This window comes from Capsicum annuum, chromosome 1 (genome assembly GCF_002878395.1).
Source record: "Capsicum annuum cultivar UCD-10X-F1 chromosome 1, UCD10Xv1.1, whole genome shotgun sequence".
NCBI classification, from domain to species: domain Eukaryota; kingdom Viridiplantae; phylum Streptophyta; class Magnoliopsida; order Solanales; family Solanaceae; genus Capsicum; species Capsicum annuum.
This window is the reverse complement of record NC_061111.1, coordinates 241,730,863-241,752,395: the sequence shown is the minus strand read 5'-3', so window position 1 is coordinate 241,752,395 and position 21,533 is coordinate 241,730,863. Positions and strand designations below refer to the sequence as shown.

At 32.1% G+C, this 21,533-nt stretch overlaps 1 protein-coding gene across 2 annotated transcripts in view; it reads right to left on the bottom strand.

The window, feature by feature from the left end:
- Positions 1-21,533, bottom strand: part of LOC107849196 (cellulose synthase-like protein G2) — a 51,562-nt gene that overhangs the window by 17,436 nt on the left and 12,593 nt on the right. The window contains exon 2 of one of the 2 annotated variants that reach the window (XM_016693840.2): positions 6,194-6,346. The exons of the other annotated variant lie outside the window; for it this stretch is intronic. Within the exon in view, the coding sequence (XP_016549326.2) occupies positions 6,194-6,346 (153 nt within the window). The remainder of the gene's footprint in view (positions 1-6,193; positions 6,347-21,533) is intronic. 2 annotated transcript variants of the gene reach the window in all.

Genomic DNA, 21,533 nt, shown 5'->3' with positions numbered 1-21,533 from the left:
ATATAGTGCTGCATAACCTGACAGAACTTATGTAAATTGATGGACTAACAATAGTGTTAAGAAAGTAGCGTGGATGTCTCCCCTATTTTCAACATTTTCTTCATTTCAAAATGAAGACTTTCTCATGCATGGACCTCTTATTTTTATTGGTTACAAGAGTTGGAAAAATTATATAAGAGGCATGTATTTATTTTTATTTTGTATACAGAATAATAGATAATAAAACTCTCGTGCTAAAATATCTTACTGTTAAAGATGCACTTATTTTGTGGAATAACCTAAAAGAAATAAATGATCACCTAAAAATGGTCATACATTCAAAAGCACGATATGATTGGATGTATTTGAGATTTCAAAACTATAAGTCTGTTCATGAGTATAATTCTATCATGTTCAAAATTTTTTCTCAGTTGAAATTATGTGGAGACACTTAATGATGTTGATATGATGGAAAAAATACTCTCCACCTTTTATGCCTCTAATGTGTTCTTACAACAACAATATCGAGAGAAAGGTTTTAAGAAATATTCTGAACTAAGTTTCCACCTTCTTGTGGCTGAACAAAATAATGATTTGTTAATGAAAAATCACGAGCTTCGGCCTACTGAATTTACACCATTTTCTGAAGTGAATGAAGTGTACGTCCACCATGTTAGGCGTGAAAAGGATCACAGATCTGATCGTGAACGTGACTATGATCATGAAAGAAATCATGTTTCTGGTGTTAGTCACTCATCAAATAAATGGTTCCATCGAAAATAATAAGGAAAGAATGAGAAATGTGAAGCAGGTAAAGCATGTTGTTGTTTTTGATGTGGTGCCAAAGGATACTATGCGCGTGACTATCGTACTCCCAAACACTTGGTTGAGTTTTATCAAGTATCACTAAAGAAAAAAGAGAAAAATTCTAAAGCTAATTTTATCTATGAAAATCACGTGGACATTGCTCACTTAGATGTAGTAGATTTCTTCGAGCATCATGAGGAAAAGATAGATCACCTGATTGGTGATGGTTCTGTGGCTATGAAAGAGTGAATTTTTAATATTTGTTAGTAATAGTGTTGTAATAAATAATGTTAAAGTAGTTGTTCTATTTTATTAGTATTTTTATTTTAGACATATTATCGTAAGGTTTGTAGTAATTATTTTTTGATCTGATCTTACACATTTTAATATTGCAATCTATTATATGCTTACAAAAAAAAAATTACTCATTAAATTATAGTCTTAATTCTTGCATCTTTTTTGGATATCATAAAATATAGTTCACTGGGTTATGTTTATAGAGAAACATTTAATCAAATTACTTATAAGTTTTCTTTAACACGGACGAACTATTATTGTTTTCTCAACAAGTATGTGAAAAAGGAATCTTAGTACTTGTGACTTTTGATTAATGTTTACCATGAAAGTAAACATCACTCATTTAATTGCTCAAATTTATTATACTACTTAGTGTTGACTTTAAAGTTTGTCCATCATTAATATTTAATTTTGTGTATGTCATTTTATTTGAAGATATGAATAATTTTTAAAGCAAGTTATGTAATTATGAAGGTATTTGCTTAATTGATTCTGGTACAACACACACAATATTTAAAAATGAGAAATATTTTTTTCATTTAAATATAAACAAAATAAATGATACTACGATTTTTGGTAGTACTAATTTGATCAAAGACTTCGAAAGAGCCATTATAATTTTATCTAAGGGAGCTAAACTCATCATAAATAATGTTATGTTTTCTCCTAAATTTCGGAGAAACTTGTTGGGTTTTAAAGATATTCATGAAAATGGTTATCATATCAAGACCACTATGAATTGAATCAAGAATATCTTGGTACTATCAAGAATGTTTCCGGGCAGACATGTGGTATAGAAAAGTTTCCTTCTTTATTTTCTGACTTGTATTTGCGATTAAGGCACATTCTATAGTAAATCAAAATTTTACTAATTTCAATATTTTTAACTTTGGCGCGATCGGTTGGGACATTCTGATCCATAATGATGAGACGATTTATAGAAAAGTCAAAATGGGTTTCCATTAAATAACATGAAGGTTCTTTCAAATAATGAATTTTCTTGTATTGCCTGTTATCAAGACAAGTTAATTGTGAGACCATCACCAACTAAGGTTGAGATTGAGTCTCTTACGTTCTTAAAACATATATAAGGGGATATTTGTGGACTTATTCACCCACCTAGTGAATTGTTTAGATATTTCATGGTCTTAATAGATATTTCTTCTACATGATCCCATGTGTGCCTGTTGTCATCTCACAATTTAGCATTTGTAAAATTATTGGCACAAATAATATGATTACGAGCACAATTTTTTTATTATTAGATCAAGTCTATTCACCTTGATAATGCTGCAGAGTTTTTATCTCAAGCATTAATGATTATTGCTTATCAATTGGGATAAAAGTTGAACATCATGTAGCTCATGTTCACACTCAAAATGGACTTGCTGAGTCATTAATTAAACGTTTGCAATTGATAGCAAGGTCATTACTTATGAAAACTAAGTCGTCCACTTCTGTTTGGGGTCATGCCATTTTACATGCTCCAACACTTTTTCATCTCAGAACGATAAATTATCATAAATTTTCTTCGTTACAGTTGGTTTTGGGTCAAGAGTCTAATATATCTCATTTGAGAATTTTTGAATGTGCTGTGTATGTGCCTAGGAATATATATTGGGTTTGAATCACCCTCTATTATTCGTTACCTTAAACCATTGACTGGAGAGATATTTACTGCTCAATTTATAGGTTGTCGATTTGATGAGACTGTTTTCTCAAAATTAGGAAGAGAAAATAGTGAAATCAAAAGAGAAATTTTGTTTAAAAATTCATCACTATCTCATCTTGATCCACGCGCTTCTATTTGTGAGCAAGAAGTAAAATAGATTATTCATTTAAAGAAAATTCCAAATCAAATATTGGATGCAATTACAAATTTAAAAAGGATTACAAAACCATATATTCATGCAGTAGGGAATGTCCCAATACAAATTGACGTTCCTAAAGGACCATATACTAGTGTCGTGGCTAATGAGTCTAAAGCACTCCTAAAGCATTGTAGACCACTGGCTTCTAAGGATAGAAATCCTAGAAAAATATGATTAAGATGACACTACGAAAGAATCTCATATGAAAATTCAAGACTTGAACAATTTTGATATCCCTGAAGGAACCAATGAGTCTGAACCTCAAGAAAAATAAGGAATTATTCATAAATACATATGATGGTAAAACTAATTTAAATCAATCGAAAATAGTGGTGGACTAGGCCTTTGCATATAATGTTGCAACGAAAATCATGCAAGATAGAGAGGATCTCGAATCTGAGTCTATTGCAGAATGTTAACAAAGAAATGATTGGCCAAAATAACAAGAAGCAATTCAATCTGAGTTGAATTCATTTGTCAAGCATGAAGTTTTTGGACCTATTATTCGAACACAAAATTATATTAAACCTATTGGCTATAAATGGGTCTTTGTGCATAAAAGAAATGAGAAAAAAGAAATACAAAGATATAAGGCACGCCTTGTTGTACAAGGATTTTCACAAAGTCCTGGTATTGATAATGAAGAGAGATACTCTCCAAATATGGATGGAATAACATTACGTTATCTCATTAGTTTCACTGTTCATGAGATGTTTGAAATGCATTTGATGGATATGATTACAATCTATCTTTGTGGATCACTTGATAATGAGATATACATGAAAATTTCTTAAGGATATAAAATGCACAAGGCATCTCGAAAAATGTATTCAATTAAATTGCAGAGGTCATTATATGATTTGAAGCAATCACGATGCATATGGTATAACCGGCTTAGTAAATATTTATCTAAAGAAGGTTATATAAATAATGAAATTTGCCCATGTATTTTTATAAAGAAGACAACATCGAAGTTTATCATACTTGTTGTTTATGTTGATGACATAAATCTATTGGAACTCTAATAGAGCTTCAAAAGGCAATTGATAATTTAAGAAAAAAATTTGAGATGAAAGATCGTGGAAGGACAAGATTATATCTTGATTTACAAATTGAGCATTTGACAAACGGTATCTTTGTCCATCAATCTACCTATACAGAAAAGGTTCTAAAAAGATTTTATATGGATGGAGCACATCCATTAAGTACTCCAATAGTTGTTCTATCACTTCATATGACTAAGGATCCATTCCGACCTTAAGAAAAGAATGAGGAAATTCTTGGTCCTGAAGTACCATATCTTAGTGCAATCGGTGCACTAATGTATCTTGCTAACTGTACAGGGCCTGATATAGCCTTTTCTGTTAATTTGTTAGTAAGATATAGTTCTGCTCCTACTAGGAGGCACTGGAATGAAATCAAACACATATTACGGTATCTAAGAGGGACTACGGATATGGGTTTGTTTTATGCTAAAGATTGCAGTCCTGATCTTATTGGTTATGCTGATGTAGGGTATTTATCTGATCCACACAAAGGTCGATCTCAAATAGACTATGTGTTCATATGTGAGGGTACTATCATATCGTGGTGATCTACAAAACATTCCATCGTGGCCACTTCATCAAACTATGTAAAGATAATAGTTATTCATGACGCAAGCCGTGAATGTGGTTGAGATTCATAATGCATCTCATTCGAGAAAAATATGATCTGAAATATAACAAAGTACCCACGATTTTACATGAAGATAATACAGCATACATAGCGCAATTAAAAGATGTATTCATAAAAGGAGATAGAACGAAGCATATATCGCAAAAAAAATTCTTCGCACATGAACTCCAAAAGAATGGTAATGTTGACGTACGACAGGTTCGCTCAAGTGACAATTTAGCAGACTTGTTCACCAAATGATTGTCAACCTCAACATTCGAGAAGATGATTTTCAAGATCGGGATGCAACATCTCCGAGATGTTAAGTGATGTTTTAATCAGGGAGAGTACATACTCACTGCACTCTTTTTTCCTTAATCAAGATTTTGTCCCATTGAGTTTTTTATATAAGGTTTTTAATGAGACAATTAAAAATAAAATGTATATTATGAGATATACATAAATTTTTATTTTATTTTGTGTTAGACATCCAAGAGGGAGTATTAAGAAAGTAGTGTGGATGTCTCCCCTTATTTTCAACATTGTCTTCATTTTCAATTGAAGACCTTCCCATGCATGAACCTTCTATTTCTATTGGTTATAAGGGTTAGAAAAATTGCCTATAAGAGGCATGCATTTATTTCCATTTTGTATACAGAATCATAGATAATAAATTCTCGCCTCTGGTATCTTGTGTGGCAAAAAGGTACCTCCCAAACTTAAAGGCAAGTTCTACATAGTGGTGGTTAGATCGGCTTTGCTATATGAGGTAAAGTGTTGGCCTATTAAAAAGACCCACATTCAGAAGATAAAAGTGGTGGAGATGAGAATGCTTCGGTGGATGTGTGGGTGTACTAGAAAAGATAGGTTAGAAATGAGGTTATTCGAGATAAGGTAAGAGTCGTTTCGGTCGAAGCCAAGATGAAAAAAGTAAGGTTGAGATGGTTCGATCATGTGATGCTGAGGAGCACGAATGCCCCAGTGCGGAGGTGTGAGAGGTTGGCTAGGAATGGTTTTAAGCGAGGTAGAGGTAGACCAAAAAAATCTTGGAGGAAAGTGATTAGATATGACATGGAGCAGCTTCACCTTACCAAGAATATAACCCTGGATAGGAAGCTGTGAAAAAGGCGAATTAGAGTAGAAGGTTAGCCTGAGTTAGGATGTTGTATGTTTTGGTGTATACTTGAAGCATCTTGCTATGGGTATTATTGAGTATGTTAATTTCTACTATATCTTCTTGTTTTATTAACTATTCCTTATCTGATCTTAGATTGCTTTATTTTGAGCCGGGGGTCTATTGAAAACAGTCTCTCTATCTCACGTTGAGGTAGTGGTATGGACTACGTACACTTACCCTCCCCAAACCCCACTAGGTGGCAATATATTGGGTATGTTGTTGTTGTTGTTCTGTTGCTGTTATTTTATTTTATAATATATAGTAAATTTTTACATACATTACCATATTATTTAAAAAATTTTTTTTTTATCAAATTACTGAAGAACTTTGGGGAATAATAAACACAAGGAAAGAAAACCTAAAAAGGAGAAAAATGAAACAAGTACTATTAGCTAATGAGACAAACCTGGATTATAGCCGAATGCTCTTTGGGAGTGAATCCCTTGGTCCATTTGCTAAAAGCTTCATGTTTCTGTGGATCGGTAATATACTCTTTAAGATACTCATCACCTCTCCCAACAACTTCTTCTATACTCATCTTCATGTCCTCGTACAAATTCTACATAATCACATCATAATATTAGATGCCTTACATGCCAAGTGTTACGTATGAGACTCTCGTTACCTCACATGTAGGGTTCATATGGGTGAGTTCAGACCCAAAATGACACACTTACTTTTGTAAACACTTACTTTTGTAAAGAACCAACATAATGGACAGGAAACAAAAAAGAAAAAGAATGGTACAAAAGTACATTTAGCGCATTTATTTCCTACGTTATGCAAACTTTTTATGCATAACACAGTAAACAGGCCTTTTAACTAGGCGTCAACTTTCACTTATCCCTTCAACTTTGAATGTACACAAGTAAACACTTAACTTGTATAAAATTAAATATTCAGACTTAAATGTTTTACGTGTGGCATAAATATACATATAGGACGCCCCCTAGAACCTGATATTTGTTATTTTATGTAGTTTTGAGTACACGAATCTGTATAAATGCAACACCAACTTCAACAATAGTTCATGTATAAACAAGAATACCTTTGAAGTTCTTTAACACCTTCAACATAAGATTACTAATAATCTATCCAAGAAATGTGTTAGATTTCAGAAAATAGATGAAACATAATTTAAGGTCAAGTCCCCCGACTTCACGAAGTGTCCTTAAAGAATAATTTTTCTCGTTGTACCCGAGGTTATGGAATCTTTCTCCCAGGATAAAATGGCCTACAATCCAAAAATAGCGGTACCTCAAATTATCGGATTCTACGAACTCACTCAATAGCTTAATGATCACACTGAGTTTTTGTTAAGTATAGAAGTGTTTTTGCTGTCAAAATTGATGTCAATACCTAAGGAAAATATCAGGTATTTATAGCCTTAAGTGTATCCTTTCATAAAGGATGCATTGGTTCAGCAGAAAGGCACATTTCTGTAATAGTCGCGTCCCTGCGTTAGGACTGCGCTGGAACTGCGCCCAAAGTGCGGCCGTAAATGACATTTTGCAGATTCCAATGAGCATATTCGTTTGAACTGCGTCCGCAATTCTCGATTTACATCTGAAGTGCCAAAACAGTGTTCTTCTTCTCGAAGGGTCGCATCCCTTCGAGATGTACGTTGTGTTTGCGTTGGAAATGCGCCCGTATTTTACAAAAAATTTATATTGTTCAGTTTTTGGAATTTGGGATTAAATTATCACTTGTAAAAAAGTTCCAAATAAATTTTGTCTAAAAAATTAGATCTCACCAATCGATCCAAATCCAAATCCAAATCCGAAGCCGAAGCCGAGCCGAGTGACCGATGACGACGACGGCACGAGGCATCTCTTGTTTCGTGCTTCACTTACCATGTGGAGTAAGTGCTTTCTATTAAAAACACTCCATAGTTCCCTTCCCTCACCAATGTGGGAGAATTTAGTGAACTTTCTAATTTTGGAGTACACTTTCTAAATAAGTGTCTCTCTTTTCTCCACCATTTTTCCTCCATTTTCCATTCACATACACCTTGAACCCAATAATACCCCACATGAATGGGTAATGTCTATCTTTTTAAAAATTTACGGACAAGCATGTAATCATTTAGGAAAGACTAATTGCATCTGGATAAGTGAGTTTTCCTTTGAACTTTCCGTAGTGAACATGCATCGGATGCAACTGATCAATCGGTAGATTTGATAGCTTTGAACCATCGATGTTTAATGTACACCTAGACAACACATGTCACGCAACCAGCCTTTTACTATTTATGGTTCTCACAGATTTTTTTTTGCCACGAACACATACCGATCTCATGAGAGCTTAGAGAATAGGCCTTTACTATCATTCTCCTTGAAGCGACTTCTATTTCGCCCTCACATAGGTAATTTCTAAACATTCAATTCTATAGATTAAACTATTTGGTCAAAGCTGTCAAATTTAGATAATCATTAAAAGACTTCACACCATATGTCTTATCCTTGTTTACTAAATATTGTCTACATCATGAGAATGGGTTGAGTATATTGAAAATGTTGAACCTGTTAGACACAACTTTGTTTGATCTCCTTGAACCTAACTCTTGGGATCTCCAATCTACTAGGTAGAGTTACCGTCATGCTGACTTGTTCTAGGCCATAAACCGATTTCCTTGGATGTCCTCTCAACTCCTTCTCTAGTTAGGCCTTTTGTAAGTGGATTCAATACATTATCATTTGACTTCACATAGTCAATAGTGATAATTCCATTAGAGAGAAGTTCTCTAACGGTATTATGTCTCTATCTTATGTGATGAGATTTACCATTGTACATCATGCTCTCTGACCTACCTATTGCCGCTTGACTATCATAGTGTATGCATACTGGTGCCAATAGTTTGGGCCAATAAGAAATGTGTTCCAAGAAATTTTAGAGTCATTTTGCTTCTTCACCGACTTTATCTAATACGATAAATTTTGATTCCATCATAGAACGAGCAATACATGTCTATTTGGATGATTTTCAAGAGACTGCTCCTCCACCTATTGTAAATATGTATCCACTTGTGGATTTTACTTCATTTGATCTGGTGATCCAATTTGCATCACTGTATCCTTCAAGTATCGCGGGTATTTCTTATAATGCAAAGAGTAGTCTTAGTGTCTTTAAGATACCCCAAAACTCTTTTCATTGTCATCCAATGAGTTTTCTTGGAATTACTCGTGTATCGACTCAACTTACTAATAGCACATGCTATGTCCAATCATGTACAATTCATTATATATATTAAACATCCCAACACTTTTGTGTACTCCAATTGTAAGTCACTTTCACCTTCATTCTTTCAAAGTGCGAAGCTCATATTCAATGGAGTCTTGACAATACCGAATTCCATATACTTGAATTTGTCAAGTACCTTTCAAAGTGGAAAGCTCCAATTGTGACAATGCCTAACACTGTGGAGTTCTATGGATTCTTATACCTAAGATCACATCTGCAACTCCAAGGTCTTTCATATCAAATTTGCATTCGAGCATTCGTTTCATTGCATTTATGTTAAAAATGTCTCTACTGATGATCAACATATCATTCACATATAAACACATAATGCCTTGGTGATTTGAAGTGTCTTTAATATAAACACATTTATCACATTCATTTATTTTGAACCTGTTTGCCAACATGGTTTGGTCAAACTTCACATGCCATTATTTAGGTGCTTGTTTTAGTCCATATAATGACTTAATAAGTTTACACACCTTATTCTCCTTTCCTGGAACCACAAAACCCTCAGGTTGTTCTATTTAAATTTCTTCCTCCAATTCTCCATTTAAGAATGCGGTTTTCACATCCATTTGATGGATTTCAAGATCATATATTGCCGCCAAGGCAATTAACATTTAAATTGATGTTATCCTTGTTACTGGCGAGTATGTATCAAAGTAATCAAGACCTTCTTTTTTCTTGAAGCCTTTTACTACAAGTTTGGCCTTGTATTTGTCAATAGTACCATCCGCTTTTATTTTTCTTTTGAAGATCCATTTTGAACCTAAAGGTTTATTCCCTGAAGGAAGATTAATCGATTCCCACGTATGGTTGCTTAAGATTGAATCAATCTCACTATTGACTACCTCTTTCCAAAAGGATGAGTCCAAAGATGTCATCGCTTCCTTAAATGTTTGAGGCTCATTTTCTAAGAGAAATGTTACAAAATCAGATCCAAACGAAGTAGACGTTCTTTGACATGTATTACATCTTGGATTTTCTTCATTATGTACATTCTCACTTGGTTTATCTCGAGGTTGTTTAGACACCCCCCCCCAACTAGACTGCTCATGCCTAGTTTTATACGGGTAAACATTTTCAAAGAATTCAGTATTGTCCGATTCAATTACCTTATTTTCATTTATATCCGAATGTTTGGATTTATGAATCAAAAAATGACATGCTTTACTACTTTTAGAATATCCTATGAACACACAGTCCACCATCTTAGGTCCTATCTTAACCTTTTTAGGCATTGGAACTTGAACTTTTGCTAGACACCCCCACACTTTAAAATATTTTAAGTTAAGTTTCCTTCCTTTCTATTTTTCATAAGGAATTGATTGTGTCTTACTATGGGAAACTCTATTGATTATACGATTGGCCGTAAGGATAGCCTCCCCCACAAGTTTTGCGGTAAATCGAAACTTATAAGTATAACATTCATCATTTCCTTCAAAGTTTGATTTTTTCTTTCCGCAATTTCATTAGATTGAGGTGAATAAGGGGCCGTAGTTTGATAGACAATTCCATTCTCTGCTCATATTTCAGCGAAGGGAGATTCATAGTCTCTGCCCCTATCACTTCTTATCATTTTTATCCTTTTCTCTAACTGATTTTCAACTTCTGTTTTGTATAGCCTAAATGCATCTATTGCTTCATCCTTACTATTTAGCAAGTAGACATAACAGTATCTAGTGCAATCATCAATAAAAGTTATGAAATACTTTTTCTCACCACGTGATAGTGTTGACTTCATATCACAAATGTCAGTGTGTACTAAGTTTAAAGGATTGAAATTCCTTTCAACAGACTTATAAGGATGTTTTGCATACTTTGATTCCACACACATTTGAAACTTTGATTTATTGCACTCAAAGTTTGACAAAACTTCTAAGTTAATCAGTTTTCATAACATTTTGTAATTAACATGGCCTAAACGTTCATGCCATAAATTATAAGACTCAAGCAAGTAAGAAGAATTTAAACTTTTATTTATTTCAACATTCATTACATCCATTTTATAAAGGACCTCGGTGAGATAGTCTTTTCATATATTTATTTCTCCTTTGCTAATTATAATTTTTTCCAGAAATGGATACACATTTGAATCCATTCTTGTCTAGAAGTGAAACAGAAATCAAGTTCCTACGTAATTCCGGAACATACAAGATATTGTTCAGTGTCAAAACCTTGCCTGAAGTCATTTTCAAGCACATTTTTCCAGTTCCTTCTACGTTAGAATTAGCTGAGTTAGCCATGTAGATCATTTCTTCTACTTGAGCCAGAGCGAATGACTAAAAAAACTCTTTGTTGGCACACACATGGCGGGTGGCACCAGAATTCATCCACCATTCGCGAGGATTCCCCACCAAGTTGCATTATGAGAACATAGCACACGGATCATCACATTCTTTGTTAGACTTAACCATATTAGCTTGGTCCTTTTTTTTGCCTTTCTTAAGGGCACGACAATCAGTGGAATTGTGGCCAATCTTACCACAATTGAAGCATTTTCCCTTGAATTTCTTGGGTTGATTGTTTCCTTGTTCAACTTTCTTCCTTTTCTTAGAATTATTTTGGTCATCTTCCACAATATGTGCTCCATTAATTACAGAATTCCCTTTTGACCTTCTCTCAACACCTTTATTATCCTCTTCAATACGTAGTCGGACAATAAGATCTTCGGCAGTCATCTCCTTGCGTTTGTTCTTCAAGTAGTTTTTGAAGTCTTTCTACATCGGTGGTAGCTTCTCAATTATCGCTGCTACTTGGAATGCATCATTCACAATCAAATCTACAAAACAGTTTATGTGAGTACTAAGAACATTTTCAATTTGTTCAACAAAGGTATTTTTCAAAGATATACCTTCTGCTAGGAGATCATGGATGATTACTTGCAATTCCTGAACTTGAGAGACAGCCGATTTGCTATCTATCATTTTAAAGTCCAGAAACCTTGCAACAAAGAATTTCTTAATTCCTGCATCCTCTGTCTTAAATTTTTGTTCTAGTGCCCCCCACAATTCCTTTGATGTCTTAGTTCCACTATAAACATTATACAGGTCGTCTTGGAACTCAAGATATAATTCCTGAAAAGGAAATCTCAGTGTTTCCAAGCCTCTATAATCATGAAACGCTTGTCCGAGGTTCCCTCGGACACCTCAGGAGCATCCTCACTAGTGAACCTTAGAAGGCATAGAGTGGTGAGGTAAAAGAACATTTTTGGTTGCCATCACTTAAAGTCAATGCCTGCAAATTTTTTGGGCTTCTCCGTCGGTGCCATTGTCGGTGGGGCATTCATGCGACTTGTTGAGGCAATACTGGTTGCCCCCACAGACATTGCCGTATCTTGCATTTGACTTTCGTTAGTCATTTTTTCTGTCACCACAAGACAGTAAATTCAGTATTTTCAGAATACTACTTTCAAGTTAAACAACTTTAAACTCTTCTTGTTTGTAGTTAACGATGAAGTTTTTATGACTTCCAACCGTCAAACGAGTGACCTTTACCTTGTGATGAAAATTTTATGTCTTAAAACCACTAGTTAAGTTTAAACGGGGTAGAAATCTTAAAGCTTTAATCTCCAAAAACAAGCAATACAAATTCTATAAAGGTATCCCTTAAGATTGTTATTTTATGTAGTTTCAGGTACAAGAATCTGTATAAATGCAACACCAATTTCAACAGTAGTTCATGTATAAACAAGAACACCTTTAAAGTTCTTTAACATCTTCAACACAAGATTACTAATAATCTATCCAAAAAGTATGTTAGATTTCAGAAAATAGATGAAACAGAATTTAAGGTCAAGTCCCCCGACTTCACAGAGTGTCCTTAAGGAATAATTTTCCTCACTGTACCCGAGGTTATGGAATCGTCCTCCCAGGATAAAATGACCTACAATCCGAACAATAGCAGTACCTAAAATTGTTGGATTCTACGAACTCACTCAACAGCTTAATGATCACACAAAGTCTTTGTTATAGAAGTGTTTTTACTATCAAAATTGATTTCAATACTTGAGAAAATATCAGGTATTTATAGCCTTAAGTGTATCCTTTCAGAAAGGATGCATTGGTTCAGTAGAATGACACCTTTCTGTAACAGTCACGCCCCTGTGTTGGGACTGCGTTGGAACTGCGCCCAAAGTGCGGCCGCAGATGACATTTTACAGATTTCAGTGAGCATCTGCAAAAAGGTGCGCATCCCTTTATGATGTGCGTGGTGTTTACGTTGGAAATGCGCCTGCATTTTGGAGAAAATTTATACTGTTCAATTTTTTGGAATTTTGGATTAAATTATCGCTTGTAAACAAGTTTTAAATAAAATTTGTCTAAAAAATTAGATCTCATCGATCGATCATTTGACAAATCCATATCCAAATCTGATGTCGAGCGAGCGACGAAGGCGAAGGCGCGAGGCATCTCTTGTTTCTTGCCTCACTTACCATATGGAGTAAGTGTTTCTATTAAAAACACTCCATACTTCCCTTCTCCCACCAATGTGGGAGAATTTAGTGAACGTTCTAATTTAGGAGTATACTTTCCAAATTAGTGTTTCCCTTCTCTCCACTATCTTTCCTCCATTTTTCATTCATATACACCTTGAACCCAACAATATTTTCTTGTATGACGTATGTGTTAATTTGCTCAACTTTATATAAGTCCTTTAAAGTGTCTACTTGTACACATTAAAAAATAGATATTATAGATGTTAGCTGAAACCAAGTTAAATGGCGCGTTTATGTAATATAACAACTTCTGATCATTCCCATCTCTCATGTCATGCATGTGTATTCATACATTCCCATCTCCCATCTTTCATATGTGATTATAATTGGCTTAAGTCATCAACAATCTTCTAAAATTATTTTAAAATTCATTTAAATTCTCAACTTAGTCTTAATACCTATATAGACTCTCTAATATTAACAAATATGTATCTATTAAATATTGTAGCTGACATGACATAAAAAGTGACTTTCACTTAATACTGATCACGTGAATTGCTAAATGTAATATTCTTTTGGGATATTACCCACGAAAATACCTGAAGTTTAACCAAATTTTCAGTAGAGCATATTGAACTTTGTGGGGGGTCCTATTACCCCTCTATACTTTTTAAATTGAAATTAATTCCCTTGAACTTTTTTAAAGTAGAATTAATCCCCCCTCAAAACATATACCCAGTTTTTTTGGTGGGAAGTGCGGTGTACGCGCCGTTTCTTCTCCATTTTATTACTTTTCAACATTTTTTCACAATTACAACCATATTAAATATTCCAAATGATTCCATTAAGTTTATGAAGAAAGTTTTTTTAAATAATTGACTGGAATCTTCCATTAATTTTCCATTGAAACACGGAAGATTCCACTAGCGAGTTCCATTAATGGAAGATTCAATGAAACTCGCTAATTGAATGAAACTCGCTAATTAATGAAACTCAAAAGATTCAAAAAAAATTAATTTCATGATTCAATTTCCATTAATGGAACTCAGAAGATTTGAAAAATTCATTAATGAAACTAGAAAGATTCGAAAAATTTAATTTCATGTATGAAGCTATTCAATCTTCCGTTAATGGAACTCGGAAGATTCAAAAAATTCATTAATGGAACTCGGAAGATTCAAAGAAGAAAGAAGAATGAAAAAATAAATAAAAATATAAAACTTTAAATAATTATAAAATTAAGGGGCTGTTTGGTTAAAAAAAAGAGTTTAAAATATTTTTAACTCTATTCACGCACTCAGTGCACGTGAATCACACGCAGTGTGCCAAGTGACAGATATATATTATTAAAATATGAAAAAAAAAAAGTTTGGGGTAATAAGATCCCACAAAATTCAGTATGCTCAACTGGTAATCCGGTCAAACTTCAGATATTTTTTTTGGGTATTATCCCTATTTTTTTCTTTTACTTTTTTACAATTGTTTTGTCTTTTGTCTTATTTCCGATTTGACTTTTTTTTAGAAAACATAGATGAAATTTTTTTTTTCCTTTCAAGTTAGCATTAGTTGTCTTTTACAGTAATTTTTTGTAAAAAAAGTTAGCACCAGTTGTCTTCACAAAACTACCGCCTCCTTGCCACCATTTTCGACCACCTCTCAATACACACCATCAAATTTTGATACCTAACTATCTAAAGTTTTCCACTTTCTTTGTTCTGATCTCTCTCTTTGATGTCGAATGTTTAGAAAAAGCTGATACCAACACCTACGAAACAATCCCAAATTCCAAAATTGAACTTACCAAAAAATAATTAAGCAGGCCAAAAAATTGAAAATTTTTAATTAAAAACTGATTTCTGAAACTGCTAACAACTGAAAGATTTTTCTTTATGAAAGTGACATAAAATTGAGTCCCCGTCACAGTGTTACGAGATCACTGTTCGGCTGGTGAACTTCCGTTTTCCTTCACTTTTGTTCCAGTCTCTCCCATATCAAATATGAATAAGAGGAAAAGAGAAAAAAAGAAGAACAAGGTTGAATCTGACATCTATCTATTAAAAGGTTGAGTTTTGTTGAGGGAGAGGGTATCAACGGGGAGAATAAGTATTGGGTAGCGTGGGGATAGAATATATTTGCTAATTTACTTTAAAAAAAAAAAATAGGTAGAAAATATATTTGAAATAATTTTTAACTGTTTTTAATATAAAATTCATTTTTCTATTATTTTGGGCCTAGTGCCACTTGTCAATTTTTAATTCACCTCTTTATTATAATTTATGTGAGTGAACACACGCACAATTTTTTATGAAAGAGTTTAACGGGTATATTTTTGTTAATATCGGAGTGTTTAATAGGTACAAGATTGTTGTTTTAATTTAAAAAATAATAGAGAAAGATTTGGAGAGAAAAAAATACTATAATTATATTGTCAAAGTTAATTATTTTATTAAAAGAAAATGGTCAAAAATCTTCAATCTTTACCCTAAATCTTAACTACATATTTATACTTTGCTGGGATCCTATGACTCCCCTGAACTATTTTAAAGTGAAATTATTACCCCCTGAACTATTTTAAAGTGGAATTATTACCCCTAAAAAACTAACAACCAGTCATTTAGGCATGTGGTGTGATGCACGCGCTGCCACGTCATTGCCACGTCATTTTTTTTTACTCTACAAAAATTAATTATTTAACATCATTATTTTCTTTTTTCTTCCCCTTTCCTATTGCTTCATTTTTTTCTTCAACCCAATTTCATCTTCTTGGGTCAAAAATAGAATTCTTGGAGAAAGAAATGGCGGATTAATGAGTATGTAAATGTACCTCACACATACACACGTATGTTCTTCTTCAACCCATTAATGGCGGATAAATGCTCCTCAAAGCTTTTCATCTCTTTTTGCTTAAGATCGCCATTAATGGCGAATTCTTCTCCATTATGAAAATTCAAAGCTTTGAACTCGCCATTAATGACGGATCTTGAGTAAAAATAGAGAAAATTGGAGAAATGAGTTGAAAATTATACGTGGGTTATGTTGGAAATTATATATGGCATTGTGGAAATTCAAGCTTTGAACTCGTCATTAATGACGATCTTGAGCAAAAAGAGAGGAAATTGAAGTTCTTGAATTTTTGCAAGTTTTTTAAATCGGAGTTCCTCATATTCCTCATTCAAGAATTCATTAATCGAAGAAATCTTATTGTTTGCTTAGTTCAAGTGTTTCTTGGTTTCGGTAATAACATTTTTCAAATTATCAAAAAACATCATTAATGAGAATTTGGAGATGAGAAAGATGAAGAACTCCATTAATGAGTTCTTAAATTAAGAAGAAGAAGACATGATGTGGCAATTATAATTCATTAAGAAAAAGTAATAATTAAAATATTTATTATATTATTAAAAATAATAACGTGACAATCAAAAAATAAAGAATTTTGAGTGAAATGGACTCAACTGACGCGTTCATGGGCGGTGTAGTCACGTCCATTGACACATCAGCAACTGAAGGGGTAATAAATTCGGTAAAAATAAGTTTAGGGGGGTAATAGGTCACCTTTAAAGATTGAGTGTGTAATTGAAATTTCGACTAAAGATTGGGGGGGTAATAGACCATTTTCTCTTTTATTAATAACTCAAAGACATATATTTATAGCTAAGTTTTTAACTAAAAAATCTATATCCGTAATCTATAATCTATATCTATAATCTATATATATTAAAAGTGTGAAGACCCTTAGAAAAGTGAGTTGAATTTTTTTCCCTTCATTAAAAGTCACCGCTTTAGATAAAATCGTCTTTTTGCTATTTTTTTAATTATTTTAATGATATTAAATATTGACTATAGTAACCAATAAAAACATTTCCAAACAAAAATAAGATATTGTTTTGACAAAAATCTTACCTGGCTAAAGTAGAATCAATCAAAATCTAAGATTATATTTTCTACAAATTATTTTCTTACTTGAATTAAACATCACAATTAAAATACATGAATACTAAATCTTTTTTTTACATTCTTCTTCTTTACATGTTCTTTTTCTTCTTTTCACGTCAAATATAAGGAAATATTATATTGGATACATGGAAACAAAAAAAAAGTATAGAAATTTATGGTAGTATTTACTAATACTTGACTTTCTCGAGTATATTTAATGTTCAGAAAGAAATTACTACTACAAAAGAAAATGTTGAGGAACAAATTTTATGATATAGTATATTTATGATATACTTACTAAAAAAATATTTTTTGCATATCGTATTAGTAAGTATTTTAAAAAATTAAAAAATTTATTTGATAATTTATTTGTGTTATTATTATTCAAGGTTTATTTAATTTAGAGGGAGACTTACCTTAAAAATTAACTTTTAATTGAAGAAGTTTTATTTTTTGTAGGGTTTTTATGCACGCCTTTATAACATTGGCTTTTCATGGAATAATGAAGGAATAATGCAGAGACGATAAACGTTTGGTGATACTTCAGGTAATAAACTAAAAACATTGAAATATTTTATTTGTATTTTTTACCCTTCACTTTTTTCATAAGTCATCATAAGAATTTTTAAGTTGTTTGTTGAATAGGGGGAAAGAGTGATTTATAGTATAACTTCTCATAATTATTTTAGACGATCATTCAGATGTATAGAGTAATTGGTGAAAGGTAAGGTAGAAAATTAAAAATTTTGAGATACTTTAGGTTATATTTTTTACCCTTCGCTTTATTCATAAATCATCATAGTAATTTCGAAGTTGTTTGTTGATAAAGGAAAAAGAAAGAGTGATTTGTAGTATAAGATCTCATAATTTGTTTCAGATTTAAACAATCATATAGATGTATAGAACGTCTGGTGAAAGTTTGGGTAGAGAACTAAAATAATTGAAATACTTTTTGTGTATTTTTGATTCTCACTTTCTTTATACGTCATTATAATAATTTTCAAGCTGTTTGTCGATATAGAAAAAGAGTAGTGTGTTGTAGTATGAGAATTCATAATAATTCCGATATGAAACTAAAAAAATTTAGATATTTTAAGTGTGTTCTCAGTTACTAAGGGAAAGTGAAGGACACGGACAGATTCGAATAAAATCTCTATCGATCCTTAATTAATAATGTTAAGCCCAGATTGGCGAATGACATTCCAGCTAAAGTAATTAATTTCTACAATTTCTTTAAGATTAATTTTTTATCTAATTTGATTTAAATAGAAGAAATTTATTAGATAATCATTTTCATCCTTTTATATACACCCACGGCCAACTGAATACAAATTTAAATTACTAAAAGATTTTGCTATTCCAATTTTGAAGTGAAAAATTGACTTGCAACCTACAATTATGTTGTATTTGATCTAAAGTAGATTTAAGATGCAAATAAGATTTCGATGCTTCCTTCAATTGTCGTATATAGACTATAAAGCATATTTTTTCTTTCATAAAGTTGAGTGCATTATAAGAGAAGAATACTTAAAAATAGAGACATCTTTTGTACTACTTTGGATGGTGGTCTTGAGCTTGCATTCAAGAATATCTATTTTATTTATGAAGTATGGCAAGTGAAAATACCATTGCACCTATGTGGCCATGATTATCCGAGATTTTATAGGAATAATTGACATATTTGGTTGTTAGTATTATTTATCTATCTACATTATTTTACATACCCCTGAAATAATGATCTATATTATATTTATTTATACTATATTAAAAGTGTGAAAGTCTTAGAAAAATTGTTTAAATTTTTTGTTCTTTTTTAAAAACCTCTACTTTAGATAAAATCGTCTTTTTACTATCTTTTTATCATTAAAAAGTTGAAAATTAATTATATATTTATGATAAAACTTTTCATTATTAAAAGTCATCAGAATTAATGACAACTAATATCTTTTTCATTAATTTAAGAATTCGAAATCAACTAAAGTTGATTTAAAGAAGGTTTGAAAAATCTAGAAATTAATATGAAAGTAATAAGAAAAATATAAGAAATACCAAATTCTGAAAGTTTTAAGTAAATAATTAAAGATTTTAAATATTGAAAGAAAAAAATTTATCGTACTACAAATATGGTTCAAGTCGATATGTCTCTCTTAGCCTCTAACAACAAGGAAAAGAAGTACTACATGACAAACGCAAAAGTGACAGTCTGTTAACCACTTGAAATTTTGGGTAGTATATGTTATATTTACATTATAATATTAAAGTGTGAAGGCTATTTGAGAAGTAATTTGAACTTTTGGCACTTCACTAAACATCTTCACAATAGACAAAATTGTCTAATTTTAAATATAATCTATAATCTATATCTATTATATATTAAAAGTGTGGAGGACCGTAAAAATATTATTTGATTTTTTGTCCTTCATTAAAAGTCTCTATTTTAGACAAAATTATTTTTTCACCATTTTTCTGACATTTAAGAGTTTGAAAATCAATTAAACAATTATAGTGAACCTTCACTTATTAGAAAATCATCAGAATTAGTGACAACTAATACCTTTGTCATCAAAATTCTAAATCAACTAAAGTTGATTTTAAAAAGATTTGAAAATCTAATGAAAGTATTATAATAAGAAAAATATAAAAAAATATCAAATTTGTTAAAGTTTATGGTAAGTAATCAAATATTTTCTAAAGATTTAACTTTAAAAATAAAGAAAGATTTTAAATATAGAAAAAAATAGTCATACTACAAATATGGTTCAAATCGATGCATCTCTCTTTGCCTCTAGCAAGAAGTGACGATCCATTAACCACTTGAAACTTTTGACGATAAAATATATATGTGATTATAATAAAGTATATGTTTTGAACTTTTTGCGCTTCATTAAAAAAATCTTCGTAATAGATAAAGTAGACTAATTTTAAATAATCAAAAGTTACACGTGCGAGGCACGTGCCGCTAAATTAGTATAAAAATAAACAACTAGACATCAATTCAAATTTAAATTCAAATAACAAAGAGATAATTAATTCCTAAGTGTAAGCCACACAACACTCTAATAATTTAAAACTGCAGTCTAGCTTGAATTTGACCTCTTAAATAAATTTGTCAATTCATTTTTGATCTTACAAGACTTGTGTGCATCTTCTATTAGATTAAATACGAATTTTTTACCTCTTATCTCAACTTTGTAAAATTTCGTGATTAGTGGAATCAAAGATTCGATAATATTTATCTCTAAATAGTAATTTATATCTTTTCTCCATTAGCTGGCCAACACTTAACAAATTTTTATCAATATTGGGCACATAAAGGACATTTGAAATTATTTTTATGCCTAAAATTGCTTTGATTGCAACATTCTCTTTTCCTTCTGTAGGAATATAGTCACCATTTTCAATTCCGACTTTCTTATTTTTCAAAGGTAGAAACTCTTTAAAAAGAGAGTTGTCATATGTCATGTAGTTTGTACAACCACTACCAATCAACTAAAAATTAGATTTCTGGTTGAAAAGTATGTTGTCTCAAATAAGTGATCTTATTCTTCTTTGATGACTTGGGCATCTGCTTCATATTTTTTAAATTTTCTTTTGCAAATCACAACTTTATGACCAAGCTAATTGTAGATCTTGCATTATGCATCTGACCTCTTTCAATATTTAAATGGAGTATGACCCATTTTTCCACAATGCTGATAAGGTGGATAGTTTTTCCTTGAATCATTACTCTTGCTTTGAGTCTTGTGGTTGTTAGCCCATATGTTATTGGGCCTTTAGTTTATGGACCTTTAGGTTATTGGCTATGTATATATAGCCTACTCTTGTTTTAGTCAGTTTTATGCTTTTCAGATTATATTGTAAACCTTAGCCTTTCTTCCCTTCAATAAAGTTCTATTAACATTGTATCAGAGCTAGTTCGATCCATGTCCTTTGATTTGTTGGTTGAAGATTTTGTAGCAGGCACCTACTGCGTGGATCGAACTCCGCGGTGAGTTCGCTGGGGGGTACGGGGGGCAGCGCGCCCTCGTACGGGGTTCGGGGCGGAGCCCCGAATTTTTTTGAGGTGCTGCTGTATTCGTTTGCTATTTTCGTTGGGTTTTTTGGTTGGATTGATTCGTTGCTGTCTTCGTTT